Source organism: Mauremys reevesii, linkage group 1 (genome assembly GCF_016161935.1).
Source record: "Mauremys reevesii isolate NIE-2019 linkage group 1, ASM1616193v1, whole genome shotgun sequence".
Classification (NCBI taxonomy): domain Eukaryota; kingdom Metazoa; phylum Chordata; order Testudines; family Geoemydidae; genus Mauremys; species Mauremys reevesii.
The window spans coordinates 331,927,207-331,948,639 of NC_052623.1; the positions used below are offsets into that span (position 1 = coordinate 331,927,207).

General features: G+C 41.9%; 1 protein-coding gene across 1 annotated transcript in view; it reads left to right on the forward strand.

The window, feature by feature from the left end:
* The window catches only part of LAMB4 (laminin subunit beta 4), a 72,728-nt gene that overhangs the window by 37,621 nt on the left and 13,674 nt on the right, over positions 1-21,433 (forward strand). Inside the window, exons 16-26 of the mRNA XM_039484383.1 lie at positions 442-563; positions 1,509-1,629; positions 2,707-2,884; positions 6,865-7,008; positions 7,795-8,026; positions 9,412-9,569; positions 11,607-11,831; positions 12,239-12,459; positions 15,052-15,148; positions 16,047-16,422; positions 18,498-18,658. Coding sequence (XP_039340317.1) covers positions 442-563; positions 1,509-1,629; positions 2,707-2,884; positions 6,865-7,008; positions 7,795-8,026; positions 9,412-9,569; positions 11,607-11,831; positions 12,239-12,459; positions 15,052-15,148; positions 16,047-16,422; positions 18,498-18,658 — 2,035 coding nt within the window. The remainder of the gene's footprint in view (positions 1-441; positions 564-1,508; positions 1,630-2,706; positions 2,885-6,864; positions 7,009-7,794; positions 8,027-9,411; positions 9,570-11,606; positions 11,832-12,238; positions 12,460-15,051; positions 15,149-16,046; positions 16,423-18,497; positions 18,659-21,433) is intronic.

The following is a 21,433-nucleotide window of genomic DNA, read 5'->3' on the forward strand; positions in this document are numbered from 1 at the left end:
GATTTAGACAATTCATTTAGAATGTTAAGAATCTCATTACAAAGTTATCTCAGTTCATTTTTACTTACTAGCAATTTGAGCAAAGTTATGTGCTGAACTCTATATTATAACCTCTTGGGACATATTCTTAACTGGTGTAAATGAGCACAGCTCCACTGACTTTATTGGAACTATACCCATTTTCACCAGTTCAAGAGCTGACCCTCCATTTCTAACTTCTTTGGCTTATACGAACCATTGTTTTTCTCTTGCACTTTTCAGTAAAGAACATTCTAAAAAATATCATGTAATGAACAAAAAGGGAACGTGGTGGTTGTTACTGCAATATGTTATCGTTTAGCTTGGCTCTCAGTAACATTGGCAGGTTGATGTGCATGAGAGAAAAAGAGAATTTTTCAGGTATTTTTGAAAACTATCACAACTTTCTTCCCAAATGGATAGTCTTTAGAAGACTGGATAGGAAGTATTGCAGTCAACCCCTCTGGTGCTTTGACAAGTGATCGCTGCAGAAACAAGGCACTTCTGCAAGAGCCACACACATTGGCTCTGCCAGCTACAAAGAGGTGAGGATGTTACCTTCTTTACAACTCTAAATATTCAGTGTTCAAATGTTCTTCTCAAAGATGTTTTGTAGCAAAGGGATAGATGCATGAGAATATGAATGGAATATACTCAGAATTAGAACAGGGCATGTGGCCTTTCACATTGCTGCTACACCAAAGTACTGGACAGCAGTAGGATGCAATCTGAGGGCCTGATGCAGCAGTCCTGACTCTGGCAAAACTCCACATAAGTCAAAGGTTTGCCTGAGTAAGGAATGCAGGCCCAGCTCCTGACAGTGACCCTTTTGGCTATGGGATCAATAACTCAGACACAATGTTGGGCATTAGAACCTACCTCATTAAAGAGATGAAATATTGGCCAAGAGACCCCAAGGATGTCCTTGGCTTCTCCTATTTTCAGAACTGCCTTAAGGTTTTTAACTTGCACTTCCATAGCTAACAGAAGGAAACAACTTCAGTTTAATGTCTCAGCCAAAGAATGGTAGGAAGTGCACAAATGTGAATAACAAGTTACACAAATATCCTCAGAATGACCAGGCGAACACTGGTCATGGCAGATCCAGGACTGGGATACCAGCAAGAAATAGAATGTTTTTAAAAGTTCATCGTCTTAAAAATCACTCTACAGTGAATCATTACAGTGACAGAATGGTTGTCACTTATTTCGATGAAATTAAGCCACCAAACAGATTATTATTTATTATTTGTATTATTGTCCTACATAGGAGCCCCAGTCAGTTGCATACTCCTCCATCTCAAACTCCCACAAAGGATCTAGTCTCTCCTGACCATGTGTATCTCCCATTGATAATAAGGCATGTGAACACAGAAGACTTTTCCAAATCTTTGTTTACATCCTTTAAATATTTTCTGAAGCAAATACTTTATACTTATTAACTTTCTGATAAAGAAACATTGACTCCTGTATTTATTCCTTCTAAACAGAATTGCACTTCTGCATACTCCTGTCTGCTTAGACCCAGGAGTAGAATATTTTGTAGATGTTTATTTATCACAGCCTTCTGCCTCTGATCCAAGGACTATATCATACATCTTGATTGATTCAGTAAGTAATCCTGTTACATACTTCCTTTTAATAATATTTATACCTGTTTCACTCTCCTTGACAGAGGTATATTCAAAATATTTTGTGAACAGCCTTTAGAACTCTTATTTTAACCATTTAAAATCAAATTTTAGCAAAAAAAATCAGAAAAGCATGCTTGTGGTTACACTAATTTGTATTGGGTGTACATATTTTCATGTTCAAATACAGATTTGTATTTGTGTACTAATTTCTGTGTCTGAATATTATAACTGTATGTCCAGACACAGTAACTGCACATTCTACTAGCCAGTTGGTTGTATAATTGATCATTTGTTCGTTTACTGATGAAGTGCAATCATTAGTAGGGTAAATGCACACAGGTCTTTGTGCACAGCTTTCCTAAAAAATCTAAGCTAATATGTGTGATCCTCATGGAAAATCTTGGATGTGTGTAGAGATGGATCCTGGAGTTTGGATCTAAATCTAGATCTGAATTTTCCCAGAAGTGTTCATATTTGAGTTTTGGAATGGTTCATTGCAGAGCTGGGAGTCACACTTGAAATTCATATCCAAACTTTTCCTAAGTTTCAAGGAAGTTTGGAGGTGGGTATTTGGTTTGTGCTCATTTCCAGATAAAATTTTAAAATACTTTAGCATTAGTTTCTCTGGTAATTTTCGTAAAACTGAGTTTGATGGGCTGGGGAAGGGGGGAGAATGACCAAGTTTGGACTTCAGTTCTTCAAACTACTTTTCACTCTCTCAAAAATGCATGTACAAATGCTGACCAAATCCTGCCTCTAGATTTATAAATGCAGCTACCACTGACTTCAGCAGCAGTTCTGTACAAACCTCATTCTGAGGACATACCATAATTTGGTTTTCTAGATAGATATAATGCAGACTCATTTATCTCAAAATCTAGGGCAACACCCAAAACTTTAGAATAAATGTGGATTTGGGTGCTGGAACAGTAAAATGGAACTCTAGCAATGGCTGAGCTCAGGGTTTCCAACCATGAAGTGCAGAGTTGAAGTAGCAGAGTTCGGTAAACTGTAGTTTTCTGAATGCCCTTTCCTCTCTTTGTCAACTCCAAAGCTTGGACTTATTCCCAGAATCAGTTCAGTGGAGAACCTGTGCAGTCAAAAAGATCTAGATGAGTACCAGCAGTATCACTGCGTCGAAATTGCTTCAGAAGTTGGACCTCATATTCTACCTGAAGTGTGTGCAAGGCTCATAGTGAGCATGTCAGCTCGTATTCACAATGGAGCAGTTCGTAAGTATCTGTACTAACAGCATGGTATAGACACTTCCACCGATGGTCGACTTTACATCAGTGATTCTCAAACTTTTGTATTGGTGACCCCTTTCACACAGCAAGGCTCTGAGTGTGACCCCCCTTATCAATTAAAAACACATTTTTTATATATTTAACACCATTATAAATGCTGGAGGTGAAGTGTGGTTTGAGGGTGGAGACTGACAGCTCGCGACCCCCCATGTAATAACCTCACGACCCCTTGTGGGGTCACGACACCTAGTTTGAGAACCTCTGGTTTACATGCTCTCGGTAGAATATTATTATAGGCGTGCACTATATCTACGTCGCTATAAATAGATAATAAATACAATGCCAATAGATGGCACTCCAGAGCATGTTGCATAGTTTCCTGGATTTTGTAGGACTAATAAAACTTGTCGTGCCATGCAAATGGCTTCCTCTAGCAGCTGTTTGCATCAGCACTGAACAAATATGACGGTCTTTCTCTTACAGCACAAAAACATTAAAAATGACAATACTTGTGGTATCTTTAAAGATCACTGTAACCGCCGTATTCTGACATGATTCTCAGTATAAAATATGAACTCTTTGGCCTTTTTAATGACCTAAATTGGGAGACATTTGGTTCCTGAGGCAATGAGGCTTGGTGACCTCAGCAGTCCCATGTAAACAAGTTCTTTGAATGGAATGGCCTCAGAAGCAACTATATGGTGGTTGCATGTGGGCAAAGGGATACTCTAGGAAAAGGTAAAGTAACTAGTGGCTACAGGCAGGGACAGATTAACACAGGGACTTTAGGGGCTGCAGCCCAGGGCCTCAGGCTAAGGTGGGGCATGGCGCAGCAGAGCTCAGGCAGGCTGCCTGCATGCTGTGGCCGCATGCCGCTCCCAGAAATGGCCAGCTGCTGGCACATCTCTGTGGCTCCTGGTGGCAAGGGGGGAGAGGTGCCTCCACACGCTGCCCCCACCCGCAGCACTTTCCCCGCAGCTCCCATTGGCCAGGAACCAGCCAATGGAAGCTGCAGAGGCAGTGCCTACGGGCACTGGCAACAAATAGAAACATGCTGTCCCCCTCCCCTCAGGGGCGCGCAGAGACGTCCCACATCTGGCTGCTTCTGGGAGCAGCATGGGCTATGGCAGGCAGGCAGGCAGCCTTCCTGAGCCCTGCTGCACCGCTGGCTGGAAGCTCCCTGTGGTAAGTGCCTCCCGGTCAGAGCCTGAACCTCGCACCGCTTCCTGCACCCCAACCCCCTGCCCCAGGTCAGAACCCCTCCTGCACCAAACTCCCTCCCTGACCCAGCACCCCTTCCTGCACCCCAACCCCCTGCCCCAGGTCAGAACCCCTCCTGCACCAAACTCCCTCCCTGACCCAGCACCCCTTCCTGCACCCCAACCCCCTGCCCCAGGTCAGAACCCCTCCTGCACCAAACTCCCTCCCTGACCCAGCACCCCTTCCTGCACCCCAACCCCCTGCCCCAGGTCAGAATCCCCTCCTGCACCAAACTCCCTCCCTGACCCAGCACCCCTTCCTGCACCCCAACCCCCTGCCCCAGGTCAGAATCCCCTCCTGCACCAAACTCCCTCCCTGACCCAGCACCCCTTCCTGCACCCCAACCCCCTGCCCCAGGTCAGAATCCCCTCCTGCACCAAACTCCCTCCCAGAGCCCGCACCCCTCACCCTCTCCTGCACGCTGCACGCCAACACTCTGCCCCAGCCGGGAGCCCCCTCCTGCACCCAAACTCCCTCCCAGAAAGAAACCAATATAGCAGCTGTTCTAAGGGAAGAATTAGGCTATTTTGAAATAACTTAACAATATCATGTTTTAAGACTGAAATGTAACCACAGAACGGCTTTATGTTAATTAAAAGGCAAGTTTAGTATAGTGTTAATAGCCTCAATGCCATAATTGTGATAATTTTGTTTTAAATTAGGAAAAAGACTTGTGTACAGGGCTCCCACAAAATCTACTAGCCCTGGGCCCACAGGAGAGTTAATCCAGCCCTGGCTACAGGATCTGATTTGTAGCAGTCATGGGTTTACAGCAGGTAGAGCATGCAATCAAATGCTGGCCATGTAGTGTGAGCTGTGAATGTTTAGCGCCACTGGTCAGGGTAGCCACTAGGGGACATATAGTAAGACAGTTGTGCATTTACCCCAACATAGTGTTTTGTAATCTCAACATGCCCTCCTGTGCCCATAGCAAACTTGAAAGAAAACAAGTTTTTTGCAATTGCTGCGTTATCAATGTGTGGTTTTGATTCCCGATTATCACTGACATAATATACTATTTATTTTCTTTTGATGCAATACTGGACTTCAGTTTCAATGTGTCCTTGGCTTTCCGGTTGTGTATTTGCTCTTCTGTGAATTATACTTGAATTTGTCTATTCATCTCTGTGTCGTTGTTGTTCTTGAGGGGATGGTTATCAGAAAAAGAGAGTTAATGACATTTATTATTATTACCATTTATTATTTGTATTACTGTAACAACTGCTTGTTTGCGCGCTATAAAAGTCATAGTTTCTATTCATGGGAAACCACAGTATCTGTGCTATCCTTTCCAAAAGGCTTGTCACAAATATGGCTGGAAAAGCTAACATGTTTCAGTTTTTATCAGGAATAATTTTCCAGCTCTTCATTACTTTTAAAAAAATCAGTAGTGATTACATTGTAGGGCCTCAATCCTGGAAACACTTATGCACAGGCTTAACTTTGTTACCGTGAATAGTTATATTATTTTCAATGGGATTACTCATGGCAGTAAAGTGACGCATATGTGTAACTGTTTGTTTGCATGATCAGAGCCTAGGATTGGTGCCCAACTGCCATCCTTTCACCCACACTGCCCTGTCCAAATGTGGCAGTAGCCAAAAGACTCAGATAAATTTGAGCTGAAACAGTGATTCCTAATCTGGTGGCTGCTAGCAAGTGCTGCGAAAATACCCACAAGTCATACTTACCCTGTCTTGCTCAGTACACTGAAAAGTATTGTGTGTCCTTCAAACAAATGTCTTATTGCTTAGAATGAGCAACCCAGTTCAGATAAAATAGGCTCAAAATATGACCCTTTCTTCAATCTAAACCAGAAAATATTTCTGCCATTTGAAAAATTTCTTGCCACTCTGTGGGTGGCTGTGCATGTGCGTTCGTGCATGCGTATCTGTGAAAGAGAGAAAGAGATTAATTCTCACACATAGAGCTAGTTGAATAATGCGGAAAATATTCACAAGTAATTTATACACAACTGACAGAAAAAAAATCATCAAATAAATTATCTGCTACATATTATTCCACCATGTATAGTGTAGGTTAAATTATGAGGGAAAAATTGTTGCATCCCATAAAATAAGCATTGCAGCTAGGGCCTACAAATGCTATTAAGGTGAACAAAAATGTGAACATTCATCAGGTACATTACTTGCCACAAATAATTCACTCATGTCTACTCTGCTCTCCCTGGTGGTAGCCAGGACATAAAGCAGAATTACCACAAGTGATGTAATTATCAAGGTATTTTATTTTATTTTTTTTGCTGAAACATAATGATTTATGATTTGCTATTACCACCTCCATTAGTTGATGTCTGTAAATGGATTTGTGAGCATGTTCAAAGTCCAAACATTAGCAAATCTCTCTTCAAAAGGATTAGACCTTAACCAAACACCTCAAACTTTGAGCATATTTATATCTGGATCCAAATTTTGCAACATCCTGAACTTTACAGATCCAGATTAGAACTTTAAGGCTCGTGTTGATGACTGGTATAAGATCATCATTAATGTAACATTGTCAAAGAGTTCAAAGCACATAATTTGGTGACAGATAAACCCCCGGTTTGTGGGACTCAGACTCTGCTTTGTTCAATTAGCACGTCTCTGGTAACTCTGAGTATAAAACCTGCTAAGGAGGGGGAAAGCATGAAAATAGTTAACTTCATTTTTCATTATGTGTGTGTGAATTTTTCTTGCCAACAGCATGCAAGTGCCATCCAGAAGGGTCCCTGAGCTCCAGCTGCAGTCAACTTGGAGGCCAGTGTCAATGTAAACCTAATGTTGCAGGCCGCTGTTGTGACAGATGTTCTGCAGGAAGTTTTGGTTTTGGTTTCCCTGGATGTTACTGTAAGTACTAAACAGTGAACATTAAACAGTGCTTCATATAAAAGTAAACTGAATCTTTACCCATCCCTCCAAGTGAACCTCATTTGAGATTCAAAGAGCACAATTAGCTTTCCTCCCAACCCCCACTTCCATATGACTCTGCACTTTCTGGCTCCTGCTGGGAATGGAAATGGAAGTGCTGAAAAAATTATTGCTCTGATGGTAATTCCAGCCTGACTGGAAACAGATAATTCCAGAAGACTTATTAGAAGGCTCTTCTCGTGTGATTCACAGCCCGCTTCTGGAGGCCAAAGAGGTTCAGATAAGCTTATGCACACCAAACTTTTGGGGGATTTCCAGCCACTGACATGCATGAACCTACAGTAATAAAATAAAAAATCATCTCTGACCCCTTACAGACACTTCTGCACATCTAAGCAGGGGCGGCTCCAAGTCCCAGCATGCCAAGCGCATGCTTGGGGCGGCAAGCTGCGGGGGGCGCTCTGCCGGCGCCGCGAGGGCGGCAGGCAGGCTGCCCTCGGCGGCTTGCCTGCGGAGGGTCCGCTGGTCCCGCGGCTTCAGAGGACCTCCCGCAGGCACGCGGGACCAGCGGACCGTCCGCAGGCAAACCGCGGAAGGCAGCCTGCCTGCCATGCTTGGGGCGGCAAAATTCCTAGAGCCGCCCCTGCATCTAAGTGAAGCCACATCTCAGTCTTATGGCCTCAGATGGTGACCAGTTTCAGGAAAATACATTTAGAATTTAGCTGATCCATAACACGGCATCTCCTTTTTCTTGTGTTTCTCTAGCATGTGAGTGCCATCCTCAAGGCTCAGTGAGCACTTTGTGTGATCAGCTGACAGGACAGTGTTCATGCCGCCGAGAGGTTGATGGTCGATGCTGCGATCGGTGCCTGGCTGGGTATTTTGGGTTTCCCAACTGTCGCCCGTGTCCATGTAATGGCTACGCAGAGCTTTGTGACCCAGTGACTGGTGCATGCCTTAGCTGCAGCGGGTTTACAACTGGAAGTAGGTGTGAAAGGTATGCAAGGGCTGTCATCTAGAAAGTGTGTCTGAATGTTAGTGAATAGCTTGATATGCATCTTTTGATGTGAGGCAATGTCATTTCAAACCTTCAGAGCTGGGTAGCTGGGAGTGGTGGTTGCTGGCCGAGGGCCCAGCTCTGAAGGCAGCAGTGCAAAAGTAAGGGTGGCCATACCACACTATGCCATGGTGCTGCTGGCGGCGGCACTGCCTTCAGAGCTGGGCTCTCGTCCAGCAACCTTTCATCCACCGCTCTCTGGCAGCCCAGCTCTGAAGGCAGCGCTGCCGTCAGCAGCAGCACAGAAGTAAGGGTGGCAATACTGCAATCGTCCTGCAATAAGCTTGCGACTCCTGCACAACCCTCTTTTGGGTCAGGACCCCTACAGTTACAACACCCTGACATTTCAGATTTAAATATCTGAAATCATGAAATTTACAATTTTTAAAATCCAGTGACTGTGAAATTGACCAAAATGGACTCCAGCACCTGGTAGGAGGCATTCAGCACCTCACAAGATTGAACCCTCAGTATCTTGATGCATGTGAAAGGTGCTGCATATATCTTAGAATTGTGAATCCTATCAATTATTTAAAAAAAAGTTCCAAAACAATAGTCCTCAATACTTGTTCTCATACTTTGTGTTTGCAATAATCTTTGAGGAGCCTAAATGAACAGTTCTCTGTCTGCTGGTTTGTAGCTTTTCCATATGAATGACAAATTATTTCCCCCATGCGTTTCTAATGGGGCTGGAAATAGTTCTTCTTTTTGTCTGTTCTTGCAGCAACAGAAGTGATGTCAGTATAATTCTGGAACAGTAATAGGGTTGGTTGGCTGATTAGTTTAGTTTGGCTGAGTCATCTCCGCCCATTCAGTTTAAGGAGAACTTCCCTTTGAATTCTATGGGGAGTTCTGCTAGAAAATGGTTTAGACAATATGACCCTTAGGCTATTTGTTGATTTCTGTTGGTAGACTAGCTGTCTTAGAAGTAGCAGAGCAAAAATATGGTGGGTCCTTTATAAATAACAGTTACTCAGTGTATCAGAGATGGTGTGGGAAATTTAAAATATATACATTTAGAAAATGTTACATTACCAATTAGACTAAAAGGGTCTCTGAGGAGGTGGATGATTGAGCCAGAACTGTTTGGCAATGCCCCTTTAACAAAAAATGTGTAATTTGCTCCGTGTTTGGGGAATACAGCAGCGATTCTAATTCCTTTAATCTCTTCAAGCCTGGACACTTCTGTACCAAATAATGGGAGTAGCATTATATTGACACGTGCTGTCATATTTTAAAACGTGAACCAAGCTATCGACATGGACTGAGAGGCATATCTGTCACGAGGATTGTTTAATGTAGCTCTGTGGTGACTGTTTTGACAGGTGTGTCGATGGTTATTATGGAAATCCTCTCACAAGAGACCCTTGTCGCCCATGTATGTGTCCAGAGTCACCTGCAAGCAGTAGATATTTTGCACATTCCTGTTACCAAGATCCTCACACTTTGCAATTAGTCTGCAATTGTCTTGAGGGCTACTCAGGTATGAAACATATAGTTTAATTTTCATCATATTACAGTTCTTAAGGAAAGATTGAAAAATTACAGCCAATTCCCACCCATCTGCTCAACGATAGAGTGGAATAATGAAAATAAGGTAGATAAATAAGGCTAGTGTTTGGTTTATTGGGACAGAGGGGGAAATCATGTAGTAACTGACCACCCAGAGAAAGCAATAGTTCTGCAATTAATGTTCCAACAAGCAACTAAGGAAACCAGAAGAAACCCAAGAAAACTGGACTCAGTGAAGCAAATTAATCTATTTCTACTTTCATTTATTACTGGATAAACCTATTGTCTGTCCTCCTATTAACTCCTTATGCATTAAGGCTCAGATTTGCGAAAGTGTGCTGCAATATCGGCTGCTCAATCTGGGACTCTTAGGGCAGATCCTCAGCTAGTGTAAATTGTCATAGCTCCACTGAAGTCAATAGAGCTATCACAGTTTACACTAGCTGAGGCTCTGCCCTTTCGGACCCCATTTTCAGTGCTGCTGAGCTAACGTCAATGGGAGTTGCAGGTGCTCATCCTCTCTGAACTAAACAAGCCATGGATACCCAAAAACTGAGGCACCCAAAGTAGTGAACTGTTTTGAAAATGTTGGTTTAAAATGCTGCCCCATAAGAGAAAACCTCTTTATATGTGAGTTTTGACCTGATCTCTCAATCACCGCAGGGTTTTTTCTTACTTCTAACTACTGTTTTGCAAATGGGTGGTTTCGTTCTGGGTTATTTTACATGTTGCTGTTTTTGTAGCAACTTGACTCTATTTCTTAGGGTTTGGCTACACTTGCAGCTGTACAGCGCTGGGAGTTAAAGCTGTCTTCGTACAGCTGTGTAGGGAAAGCACTGCAGTGTGGCCACACTGACAGCTACCAGCACTGCAGTGTGACCACATTTGCAGCGGTGTTGGGAGTGGTGCATTATTGGCAGCTATCCCAGCGTTCAAATGGCTGTAACATGCTTTTCAAAAGAGGTGGGTGGGGTGGAGTGTGACAGGGAGCGTGGGGGAGAGAGAGAGAGTGGATTTTTGGAGCTGATACTGTGTCAGCTCCCTGCCTTGCAAGTTCCGACCCCTTCCCCCACCCCTCTCTCACTCACTAAATGCAAATAGCCTTCTTTGTTTTTTTCCTCACAGACCAGATAAGTAGCTGCTCCGAAACGGACATCTCCCCCCCCCCCCCGCCCGCCACGCTGTTTCTCTCCTCAAGCAAACACTAGCTGTGGACATTCCAAAGGAATCCCCCTGCCTCTGCTCATTCACTGCAAACAGTAACTCTGTTTGTTTTTTAGATAAGCAGCTCCGGGAGCCCCGAGTTCACAACAAAACAAAGAGAGGCATCACAACAAACAAAGAGTGTTATCTTTACTTAAAAGCATTATGGGAAGATTCCGGAAGTCAGTTACAGCGTAGTAAGATTAGTCACTGTTTACACTGGCACTCCAGCACTGCAGCACCAGTGCTGTTCTCTTTATTCCTCTCGTTGAGGTGGAGTACATGTAGCGCTGTAGCCAGGGAGATACAGCGCTGTATGTGCCTTGCCAGTGTGGACGGGGAGTAAGTTACAGTGCTGTAAAGCCACCGCCAGCGCTGTAACTCTCAAGTGTAGCCAAGCCCTTAGTGTCAAATTAGTCTTAATCTCCACGGGAGAAATGAAAGTGCTTTTCCATTCCTTTGTCCATCAGAATGAAACCAGCTATTTTTGTGAGATGGAAAAAGTTACCTTAAATGAATGCTTAAAACAGAAAATAAAGTTAGCTGGGACTTCCTTGGTAAGAGATGTTGTCGGGGGGGAGGGCTGCACATTTCCAGCCTCTGGCCAATGTGGTACATGTAATATTAACCTACTGTACAACTCAAATGCAACAATGTCCAATTGGATAATATAAGGTTACTTGAGAAACTCACATCTAAATCTAGGTTATCACAGGCAGTAGGAATTGTCAAACAGTTTTGTCAAAAGATGATTTCATTTGTGTTCCTAGCACTCAGCAATTGATTTTGCCTTCCTTTCTGGCAGGCAATCGGTGTGATGAGTGTCCCAGTGGGTTCTATGGGAATCCAGGAAGACCAGGGGCTCAGTGTTTGCCATGTTCCTGCAATAATAATATTGATGCAACAGATCCAGAATCTTGTAACAAGGTTACAGGAGAATGCTTAAAATGTTTATACAACACACATGGACCAAACTGCCAGTTCTGCAAACCAGGTTACTTTGGGTCAGCATTTCTTCAGAACTGCAGAAGTAAGTAAACAATTCAATTGCAAGTAGATATTACCACCAAGAACTAAGATCTGCCTTAAAGAAATCATGGTACACAGAGGAGTTGGCTTTTGCAGAGCTGATAAGACACATGATGGAAACTGAGCAATTTATATAACACTATCTTCAAAGTGCTGAACAAATACTCATTAATTGTGTTAGCACTGTTAGTTAAATTGCCATTCCTAGTCATTCTTCAAGATTTCCTCCCAGTGTATATGGCTCATATGAGAGAGTCCACTGTGAAATGAGATGCAGTACAGTTCTATGCTCTAAGAAAAGAAGCAAAAACTTGTTCCCTTCACACAGAAACAAGAATTAAAGTTATTAAATGTATTTTAAACATTCTCTTATTTTACCCAATATAATAACTGGCATTCTCTTTCCAGGGTGTACTTGCAATTTTTCAGGTGTGAACCTAGCAATATGTCCACCTGGAGATGGAGTTTGCCTGTGTGACCGAAAGACTGGAGTATGCCCTTGCTTACCTAATGTAATAGGTTCTACCTGTGACCAGTGTGCTTCTGGCTACTGGAACATGTCTCATGGAATAGGATGTCAATTCTGTGACTGTAACCCAAGAAACTCTCAAAGTAACCAGTGCAATCAGGCAAGATAACGACTCTGCTAGATGGGAGATGTAATGTCTGAAGTTACAGGGACATTTTGAAAGGACACGGTCAAAGTATTGCTCATAAATTATCAAAATCTTTTGTTTTTCTCATTGTTAATAACAATTTCTTAGACAATTTCTTAGCTTTCTTTGAAGCTGTCACAAATTAATTTATCTTTTTTTTTTGTTTGGGTGCATATAATACATGCTGTTTTGTTATGGCAGGTTTGCTCATGAACAATGAGCTCTTTACATTCATGTATCTTCCTGAAATGAAGCACTGAAGCATTTTGTGTGGAAATGGCACACAAGGACTATATGCCTTTATAAGTGTGTGTAAGGGGAAAGAATTAGTCAAATTTTGAACTCAACAGCAGTCTTGACAGTGTCCTTTTAAGTATTTATTTGCATGTGGTAGTAACTAAAGTCATGTTGTAGCCAGGTTGGTCCCAGGATATTAGAGAGACAAGCTGGGTGAGGTAACATTTTTGACTGCAGAGGTGTTAAAGGGCCACTTCACTTTGAATGGTCTCTCACAATATGTTAACTACTTGTGGCTAAACAATCCGTTCCACCTCCCATTTTGCTGTGACTACTGGGAGTACCTTTCCCCGAAGTTGGTCCAATAAAAGATATTGCCTCACTCACCTTGTCTCTCAGACTGAATTCATGTCATTTGTTTATATCTTATCATGAAATGAGTTATGTTTTATCATATTTAATCTATATGTACTTCATAGGGCTCAGGGGGGTCTGGAAAAATCCAAAGTTTTTCTAAGGCTGAATCTGTGGTTGAAATTCTGATCCCTTTGAAATCAGTGGGAGTTTGGCCACTGACTTCCATGGCAGTGGGATCTTATCTAATTAAAAGGATTTCAGATTTTATTTTATAAGAGTTTTCTGTTTGTTTGTTCTTTAGTTTAATTGTTGGAATTGTAATTTTTCCTAGTCAAATTAGATCTTAACCTTTAGAAAGTTAGTACAGATTTCACCAGTTAATTTAATCAGGTGAATTTTATTGTTTGAATTCCAAAATATGTTTTCTGGGACAATTAGAACAATATAACCTTGAGATTCTAAGTTACAGTTAATGTATCCTGAAACTGGGATCTAAAGATCAGTAGTTTAGCCTGGAAGGAATAAGAATTTGATTACGCAAATTTGCTATATATAACAGAAAAACCCTGTCTCAGATGGGCAGAAAATAGCCGGGGATAGCTGAGTTTAGGAGCGTCTACCATTTATCTTCTCAGAGGTCAATAATGAGGTCTGGAACATGTGAAATCCTTCATCTCAGTAAACTAAGGGCATTTCCATGCATCTATTTTGTTTTCACTTCTGTCAAGGTTCCTCCCCCACTCTGAACTTTAGGGTACAGATGTGGGGACCTGCATAAACACTTCTAAGCTTAACTACCAGCTTAGATCTGGTTTCGCTACCACCATCCGGATTCCTCAGTGTCTGGAACACCCTCTTTCCCCCCAAAACCTTCCCCTCCCTGGGTAGCTTTGAGAGGCTTTTTCACCAAGTTCCTGGTGAACACCGATCCAACCCCTTGGATCTTAACACAAGGAGAATTTAACCATCCCCCCTCCTTTCCCCCACCAATTCCCGGTGAGTCCAGATCCAATCCCCTTGGTTCTTAAAACAAGGAAAAATCAATCAGGTTCTTAAAAAGAAAGCTTTTAATTAAAGAAAGAAAGGTAAAAATCATCTCTGTAAAATCAGGATGGAAAATACTTTACAGGGTAATCAGATTCATATAGCCCAGAGGAACCCCCTCTAGCCTTAGGTTCAAAGTTACAGCAAACAGAGGTAAAATCCTCTGAGCAAAAAGAAACATTTACAAGTTGAGAAAACAAAAATAAGACTAACAGGCCTTGCCTGGCTGTTACTTACAAGTTTGAAACATGAGAGACTGGTTCAGAAAGATTTGGAGAGCCTGGATTGCTGTCTGGTCCCTCTTAGTCCCAAGAGCGAACAACCCCCAAAAACAAAGAGCACAAACAAAAGTCTTCCCCCCACCAAGATCTGAAAGTATCTTGTCCCCTTATTGGTCCTTTGGGTCAGGTGTCAGCCAGGTTACGAGCTTCTTAACCCTTTACAGGTAAAAGGATTTGGTGTCTCTGGCCATGAGGGATTTTATAGTATTGTACACAGGAGGGCTGTTCCCTTCCCTTTATAGTTATGACAACTTCCATCTGTGTGATTTCCCAACTTTTAACCATATGTCACTAAGCAGCTGGAGCATGGTAACATTTTTTGGGAGATTTGGGCCAATCCTGTAACTCATTCTGTTTTTAAAAAAGCATGTGAACAATCCCACTACATCCTTTGTGCAGCTGTATGTCATAAATCACAGTGAAAAAAATATATCTATTGAATTAAATGTTTATTCAGTTGGGTCGTGCTATTTCTTCCAAATCATATTCCTGAGACAAGGTGGGTGAGGTAAAATCTTTTATTGGACCAATTTCTGTTTACCTCACTCACCTTGTGTCTCGAATATTCTGGGACCGACACAGCTACAACAACACTGCATACATAATCATATTGCTGGCAGTTGTTTACTGAAGGCTGTCTTTGCAGTTCACAGGCCAATGTTCATGCAAACCAGGCTACAGTGGAAGACATTGTGATGAATGTGAGGAAAATTACTTTGGTGATCCACGGATGCATTGTATTTGTAAGTATTATTGCGGGGGGATGTACTGTATCAGAAATCACAATATTGTCTTTAAATGTTAGCCCTTCATCTGAATATAGCAGACAAGACATATAAATAGAGAAATAGTTTTGATTTAGCTTTTGTTCTGGAATATGGATTAAAAACCATTACATAATATTTATCATGTTTGTCACCTGTAAGATTATCATAGAATCATGGAAATTAGGGTTGGAAAAGACTTGTTGGATCACCAAGTCCATGTCTATGCCACTCCAGCATTGTTCTCTACGGAACATTTTAGAGCATTTTGACTAGTCTAGTTTAAATGACCCACAAGGTGTGGCATTTAGCCCTTTTCTAAGGAGATTATTGCCCAGCCTGACAGATCTCACTGTCAGATAATAGTAGTATATAATGGTGCATAAAAGAAACCTGTAATACAATGGTTCATAAATTTTTGCCAGTATAAACCCATTTTAGTGAATTATTTCCTTCCAGGATCCCAGACAGCATGGGGGACACAATTTTGTAGAGCAAAATGGTGTTGTCCATACATTGTGACCTCGCACACCCTGTACATGCAAGGTCACGCTGTGAGGAGCAAAATGGTAGGGATTGCCACAACCCCATCGGCTGATGATGCAACCCCCATTTGAAGTCGCGACCCACAGTTTGTGAACTGCTTCTGTAGCAATTATTTGTATAAAAACTGTGTTTTGCTTATTGTGATCAACATTGCAATAGTGTTTAGGACTAACTCCCTTAGGTGCCTTTGAAAATCCCAGCCTACATGGTCCAACAGCGATAGCGTCAATAAATGGCAAAAAATGTTTATTTGTATTGAATTGTGTCATCTTTCATGTTTTATCCCTATAACTTAACTAACATCTAAAAGAAGCAATGTCATGTTCTGCAGCATGTACGTGTAACGACGAAGGAACTCGCAAACCTGAGTGTGACAAAGACACAGGAGCTTGCAACTGCCGCATTGGTGTCACTGGAAAGCTCTGTGATCAGTGTGGTCGAGGCTTCAAACAAGAATTTCCCACATGCTCTCGGTGTCACCTTTGTTTTGATCAGTGGGATAATGAAATTACTACCCTATCTCAAACTCTTCAGGGGTTAATGAGATTTGCTGCAAATCTAGAAGATAAAAGAGACACAAGGCCCGGCTGTGATATGCCCGTCAAAGGCTTAGAAGATAAGATTTCTGAAATAGAAAGAATTTTAAAAACTCCTGTTCTTTCACTGAAGACATTCTTAAACATCAAGGATTTTAATGGCTACATTCGGTAATATTTTCTCTTGTAGAACAGAAGTGCATTATAAATGTCACTGAATTGGAAAAGCAATCTTCCATTCTACTTTCATAGTTGTGCAATGTATTTATAGTTCTATTTGTGATCACCATGCAGATACTGGATTGTCAATTAATGATCCTAAATCATCGATAGATTTATTATTGTGTATCCCATTAACAGCTCAAATCCTGAGTTGCATCACAGCCCTGTTGGATGCAGTCAAGGTGAGGGAGGGGCCAACTTGGCTTTAAAACACTTTTTCACTTCCCTGAACCCAAGGTCAGCTGCAGGAAATTGCACACCAGCATAATTTAGAACAACCTCAGGTCTGCTCTGAACTGTGCCCAGCTGCAGATTCAAGAAGTTCCAAACTTTAGGTACTCAGACAAACTGAACTTCCAGCTGATCAAAATCCTTTAAGATGCCCACAAAGACTGCAATAGCCTTAAGATCCTCTCAGTAGGCAAATACAAGCACTCCAGAGTCCTGGATTTCTTGTGCCTGAGACTCAGGGCTTGTCTACACTTACAGCGCTGCACTGGTGCAGCTGCACCGCTGTAGTACTTAGGCCTGGTCTACACTGGGTGCGGGGGGGGGGGGATCAATGTAAGATACCAAACTTCAGCTACGGGGAATGCTGTGGCTGAAGTCGACGTATCTTATTTTGACTTACCTCCCATCCTCACGGCATGGGATCGACGGCTGTGGCTCCCCCGTCGACTCCGCTACCGCCGCTCGCTCTGGTGGAGTTCCAGAGTCGATGAGAGCGCGTTCGGGGATCAATATATCGCATCTAGACGAGACATGATATATCGATCCCTGATAAATCGATCGCTACCCACTGATCCGACGGGTAGTCTGGACGTACCGTTAGTGAAGACACTATCTTCCCTGAAAGGAGGGCTCCTCCCATCTGCATAGGTACTCCACCACCCTGAGAGGCAGTAGCTGTGTCAACAGGAGAAGCCCGCCCGTTGACATAGTGCTGTCTTCACCAGGAATTAGGCTGGTATAACTACGTCGCTCAGGGATGTGGATTTTCCACACTCTTGGGCAATGTAGTTATACCAACATATGTTTGTAATGTAGACCAGGGCACAGACTTGCACATAATTCAAGTGCATGTACAAATCCCTGAAAGGCAGGGAGGTTTCTGTATTCACAAGTGAGTAGGTATCTGAAGCTGTATGTAATAAATACATAGGTTAATAACTGACTAATGTACAAGAGCTTCACAGTATCAGAACATTGTGCTAATAATATATGAGTGAAACTAATGGGGCATTGGTATCGCATCAGAATAATGGGAGAGGTGAAGCAATAATGTTGACAATCCGGTCAGAGCAAGGTGAGCACAAAGGGAGGAAAGGCTCCAGTGCAGCACCTCCTAATACTTACAATTAAAAACACTTCAGAAAGAAGCTCCAGGCCAGGCTGGGAGGAAGCATAGGAAGAAGGAAGGGGGCAGTAACTAAGCACACATAACAATCAGGAGATGCACTTTAAGCGGCCTGGATTTAACACCCAGATTTTCAAAAGGCATGTGATTGCAAAACTACAGTGGCATGCTGCAAACAAGCATTTGCATGCACAAATAGAGTGGCTGAATGCCTAATTAGCCAATCACATATGCATTCACCCACTCTGCACATGCAAATACATGTTTGAACATGTGAGCCTGGGGGCTCACCAGACATTTGATGTTCAAACATTTTTGCGGGAGCATTGTCTGCATCCTTCATGGGCAATTTTTAACAAAATTCCATGACTTCAAGCATTTGAGGAATGGAAGATTGATAAATCTCCACAACAGGTTTTATCATGACCGATCTGAGCTTGAAGCACACAGAATGACATCCTTACAGAAAGTGTCAATAAAATTGGGAATGTAAATGCTGGCCTTTTTTCACTTAGTCCTCTGACCTTCCTAAGTATGATGATGCCACAAGTGAATCTTTCCTTCTGGTCTAAGATAAACTGTTGTCATCTAAAATAATGTGTATCTCACTCCTAGATTAATAATAAATCTAGAATGATTACTGTACACCTGCACTTGTCTTCTGTAGACAAAAAGTTGCACAAATGGACCCACATCTCAATAAAATGGATGAATTTCCCGACCTGAATGGGATCATAGACGACATTAAGAAAGAAGCTGACCAGCTGTATGAAAACCTGAAACAGAAAATACGTCTATATCACAATTTGAATAATTTGAGCCACAAAGGTAAGAAGACCAACAGCTAATCGAAATACGAGAACATTTTTCATGACATTTCACACACAATTTTTCACCAATTCATTTTGCATGGTTTTAAACCCTCCAATTTTAGCTTTCCATAACATCTCAATAGTTTAAAAACTGCCACCATTTTTTCACATATCAACTTGCAAATCCACTTTTAGCTCAAAATCCCATGACTTCAAGCATTCAGAATTTCATACAGAAGTACCAGAGCAGCCATGTAAAAAAGGCAGAGGTAGGCCTCAAAAGCCCCTTGGTTTATAATGGGTTGGGAGTTAAGAGGACCTGGGTTCTGTTCCCTCCTCTAATATTGACTGGCCTTAGTAATATTTTGTAAAGTGCTCTATAAATGCAAACATTATTTAATTAAGAACCAGGTCATATCAATAGCATACACTGTGGCCAAAAGGGCTAATGTGATCATTCTATGCATAAAGAGGGAAGTCGCGAGTAGGAAGGTTTATACTACCTCTTTATTTGGCAATGATGCAACCACTACTGGAATACCGTATCCAGTTCTGGTATCAACAATTCAAGAAGGATGTTGATAAACTGGAGAGGGTTCAGAGAAGACATACTGTATAGTGATAGACTCATGCAGTTTCATCTATTTAGCTTACCAAGAAGAAGGTTAAGGAGTAATTCGAAGTCTGAAGTACAAAAATTTGATAGTTGGTTCTTCTGTCTAGCAGACAAAGGTGAAACAAGATTCAATGGCTGGAAGCTGAATCTATACAAATTCAGATTGGAAATAAGGTGAACATTTTAAACAGTGAAGTTAATTAACCATTGGAACAACTTACCAAGGCTTGTGGTGGAGTCTCTAACCATGGAAATTTTAAAATCAAGATTGGATGTTTTTCTAAAAGATCTGCTCTAGGAAGTAGTTTGGGGAAGTTCTAAGACTTCCCATATAACATAGACTAGATGATCACAGTGATCCCTTTTGGCCTTGGAATCGGAATCTGAATATCCTTGCAATATACATCTGGGAAAACAGAGCTCAGAGTGGTGAAGTGACTTGCTCAACATCACAGAGAATTGCAGTGTTAGAACAAGGTTCCTGTTCATACTGCATTCTTAAGTGAATTATGCTTAATATTAACTCGTGCTAAGGAGAATCTCCATCAGCTGGTAGGAGTAGTAGGGCTGATATCCTCTTTATAGGCCAGCCTCTAAAGAACGAGGCAGAAACATCGAGCAGATGTTAGTCCATTCAGTAAGGACAGTGGAGTACATACAGTACAAACCACCCTACTGATTGATCAAAGCAAATAGTGCTCAAGACAAGAAAGACCTTCGATTCTGGAAGACTAGGCTGGAATGTCAAACACCATACAATACAACAAAGAACCTAACTCTTATTTCTATAATACTGTCAGAAAGATGTAAAGTTTAAACTAATTCCAGTGTATAGAATATGTGTACATTCAAACAGGGCTTGCTAGTGTTGTTATTTTATTAATGTGCTCAGTGCTTACATGAAGCAAAATACCAGCACTTCTCTAAATTCAAAGTTTCTTGCTGCTTTATTTCAATAAGAATAAAATGGAGCTAACTAAGATTAAAAGAATGAAAGAGAGGATGAAAGACAAAGCTGAAAGAAAGAAGGAAGGAAAGAAAACAACTAACTGAGATGCAGAGCTTCTCTGCCACACCCCTTTGTGTCTGACTCCTCCATTCAGGCTGGTGCACTAGTGTTTCAGCACAACGTGGCGCTATTCCCACGTTGATCACTTGTGCAGATTTTCTCAAAGCAATCAATAAAGCTGGAGAAATTTATTCAAAGTGGGACTAAGAAAGAACATTTTATGCAAAGTGATAAGCAGGTCACTGATTTATGTACCTTTGTAGCTTAACCTGTTGATGCCATTTGGTCAGATTCTGAGTCCTTTTCATGCTTTCAACCTTTTAGAGACCAACAGTCAGACATTCATATAAAACACCCGTAACTGAGGTATCTGGTTTATACTACATATGGAGTCATGGCCCTATGCAGCCATTAGCCTTGCCACCAAGTATCTGACAGCTCCAACACTAAGCACTGCCACCAGACTGCCAGCTTTCTCATGAGCCTTCCTACCTGTTCAGTCTGTTTTTTCTTTTCCCCCATCTATCCTCAGTTTGGTGCCAGCACCACATCAGAGTTATTTCCCTTTTGTGTGATGTGGGTATGGTGAGGTTAGAAAGCCTGAGCCATGGGTGGGGAATGGGACCCCACCACATGTCTGTCTTTGCATAAGACCCTGCAAAACAGAGGGTGTATAAATCTCCTAAATATTTGTTTGGCTGGCAGCCTAGAGCTTGGCAATATTATAGTGGTTAATTAGAGTTGGTGGAAAGACACAAACATCAATGTCCTTAAAATAAATATTCACAACTGATGCATACTCATTAAATTAACTTTCCAGCTCTGTCTTTCCAGCTTGATTCAAAACCCATTGAAGTTAAAAGTTTTCATAACTTCAGTCAGCTTTGGATCAGGCCTCTAGTATCCAGCTGAGGCCTGGTCTACACTAGAAAATTAGGTCAGCATAACTTCCTTCTCAGGAGTGTAAAAAATGTACACACACACACATCCCAAGTGGCATAGTTAAGCCAACCTAAATCCCTGTGTATACAGCACTAGGTCGATGGAAGAATTCTTCCATTGGCCTAGCTACTGCCTCTCAGGGAGCTGGATTATTTACACCAGTGGGAGACTCCCTCCCATCGGCATAGGTAATATCTATACTGAAGCGCTACAAAGGTGCAGTT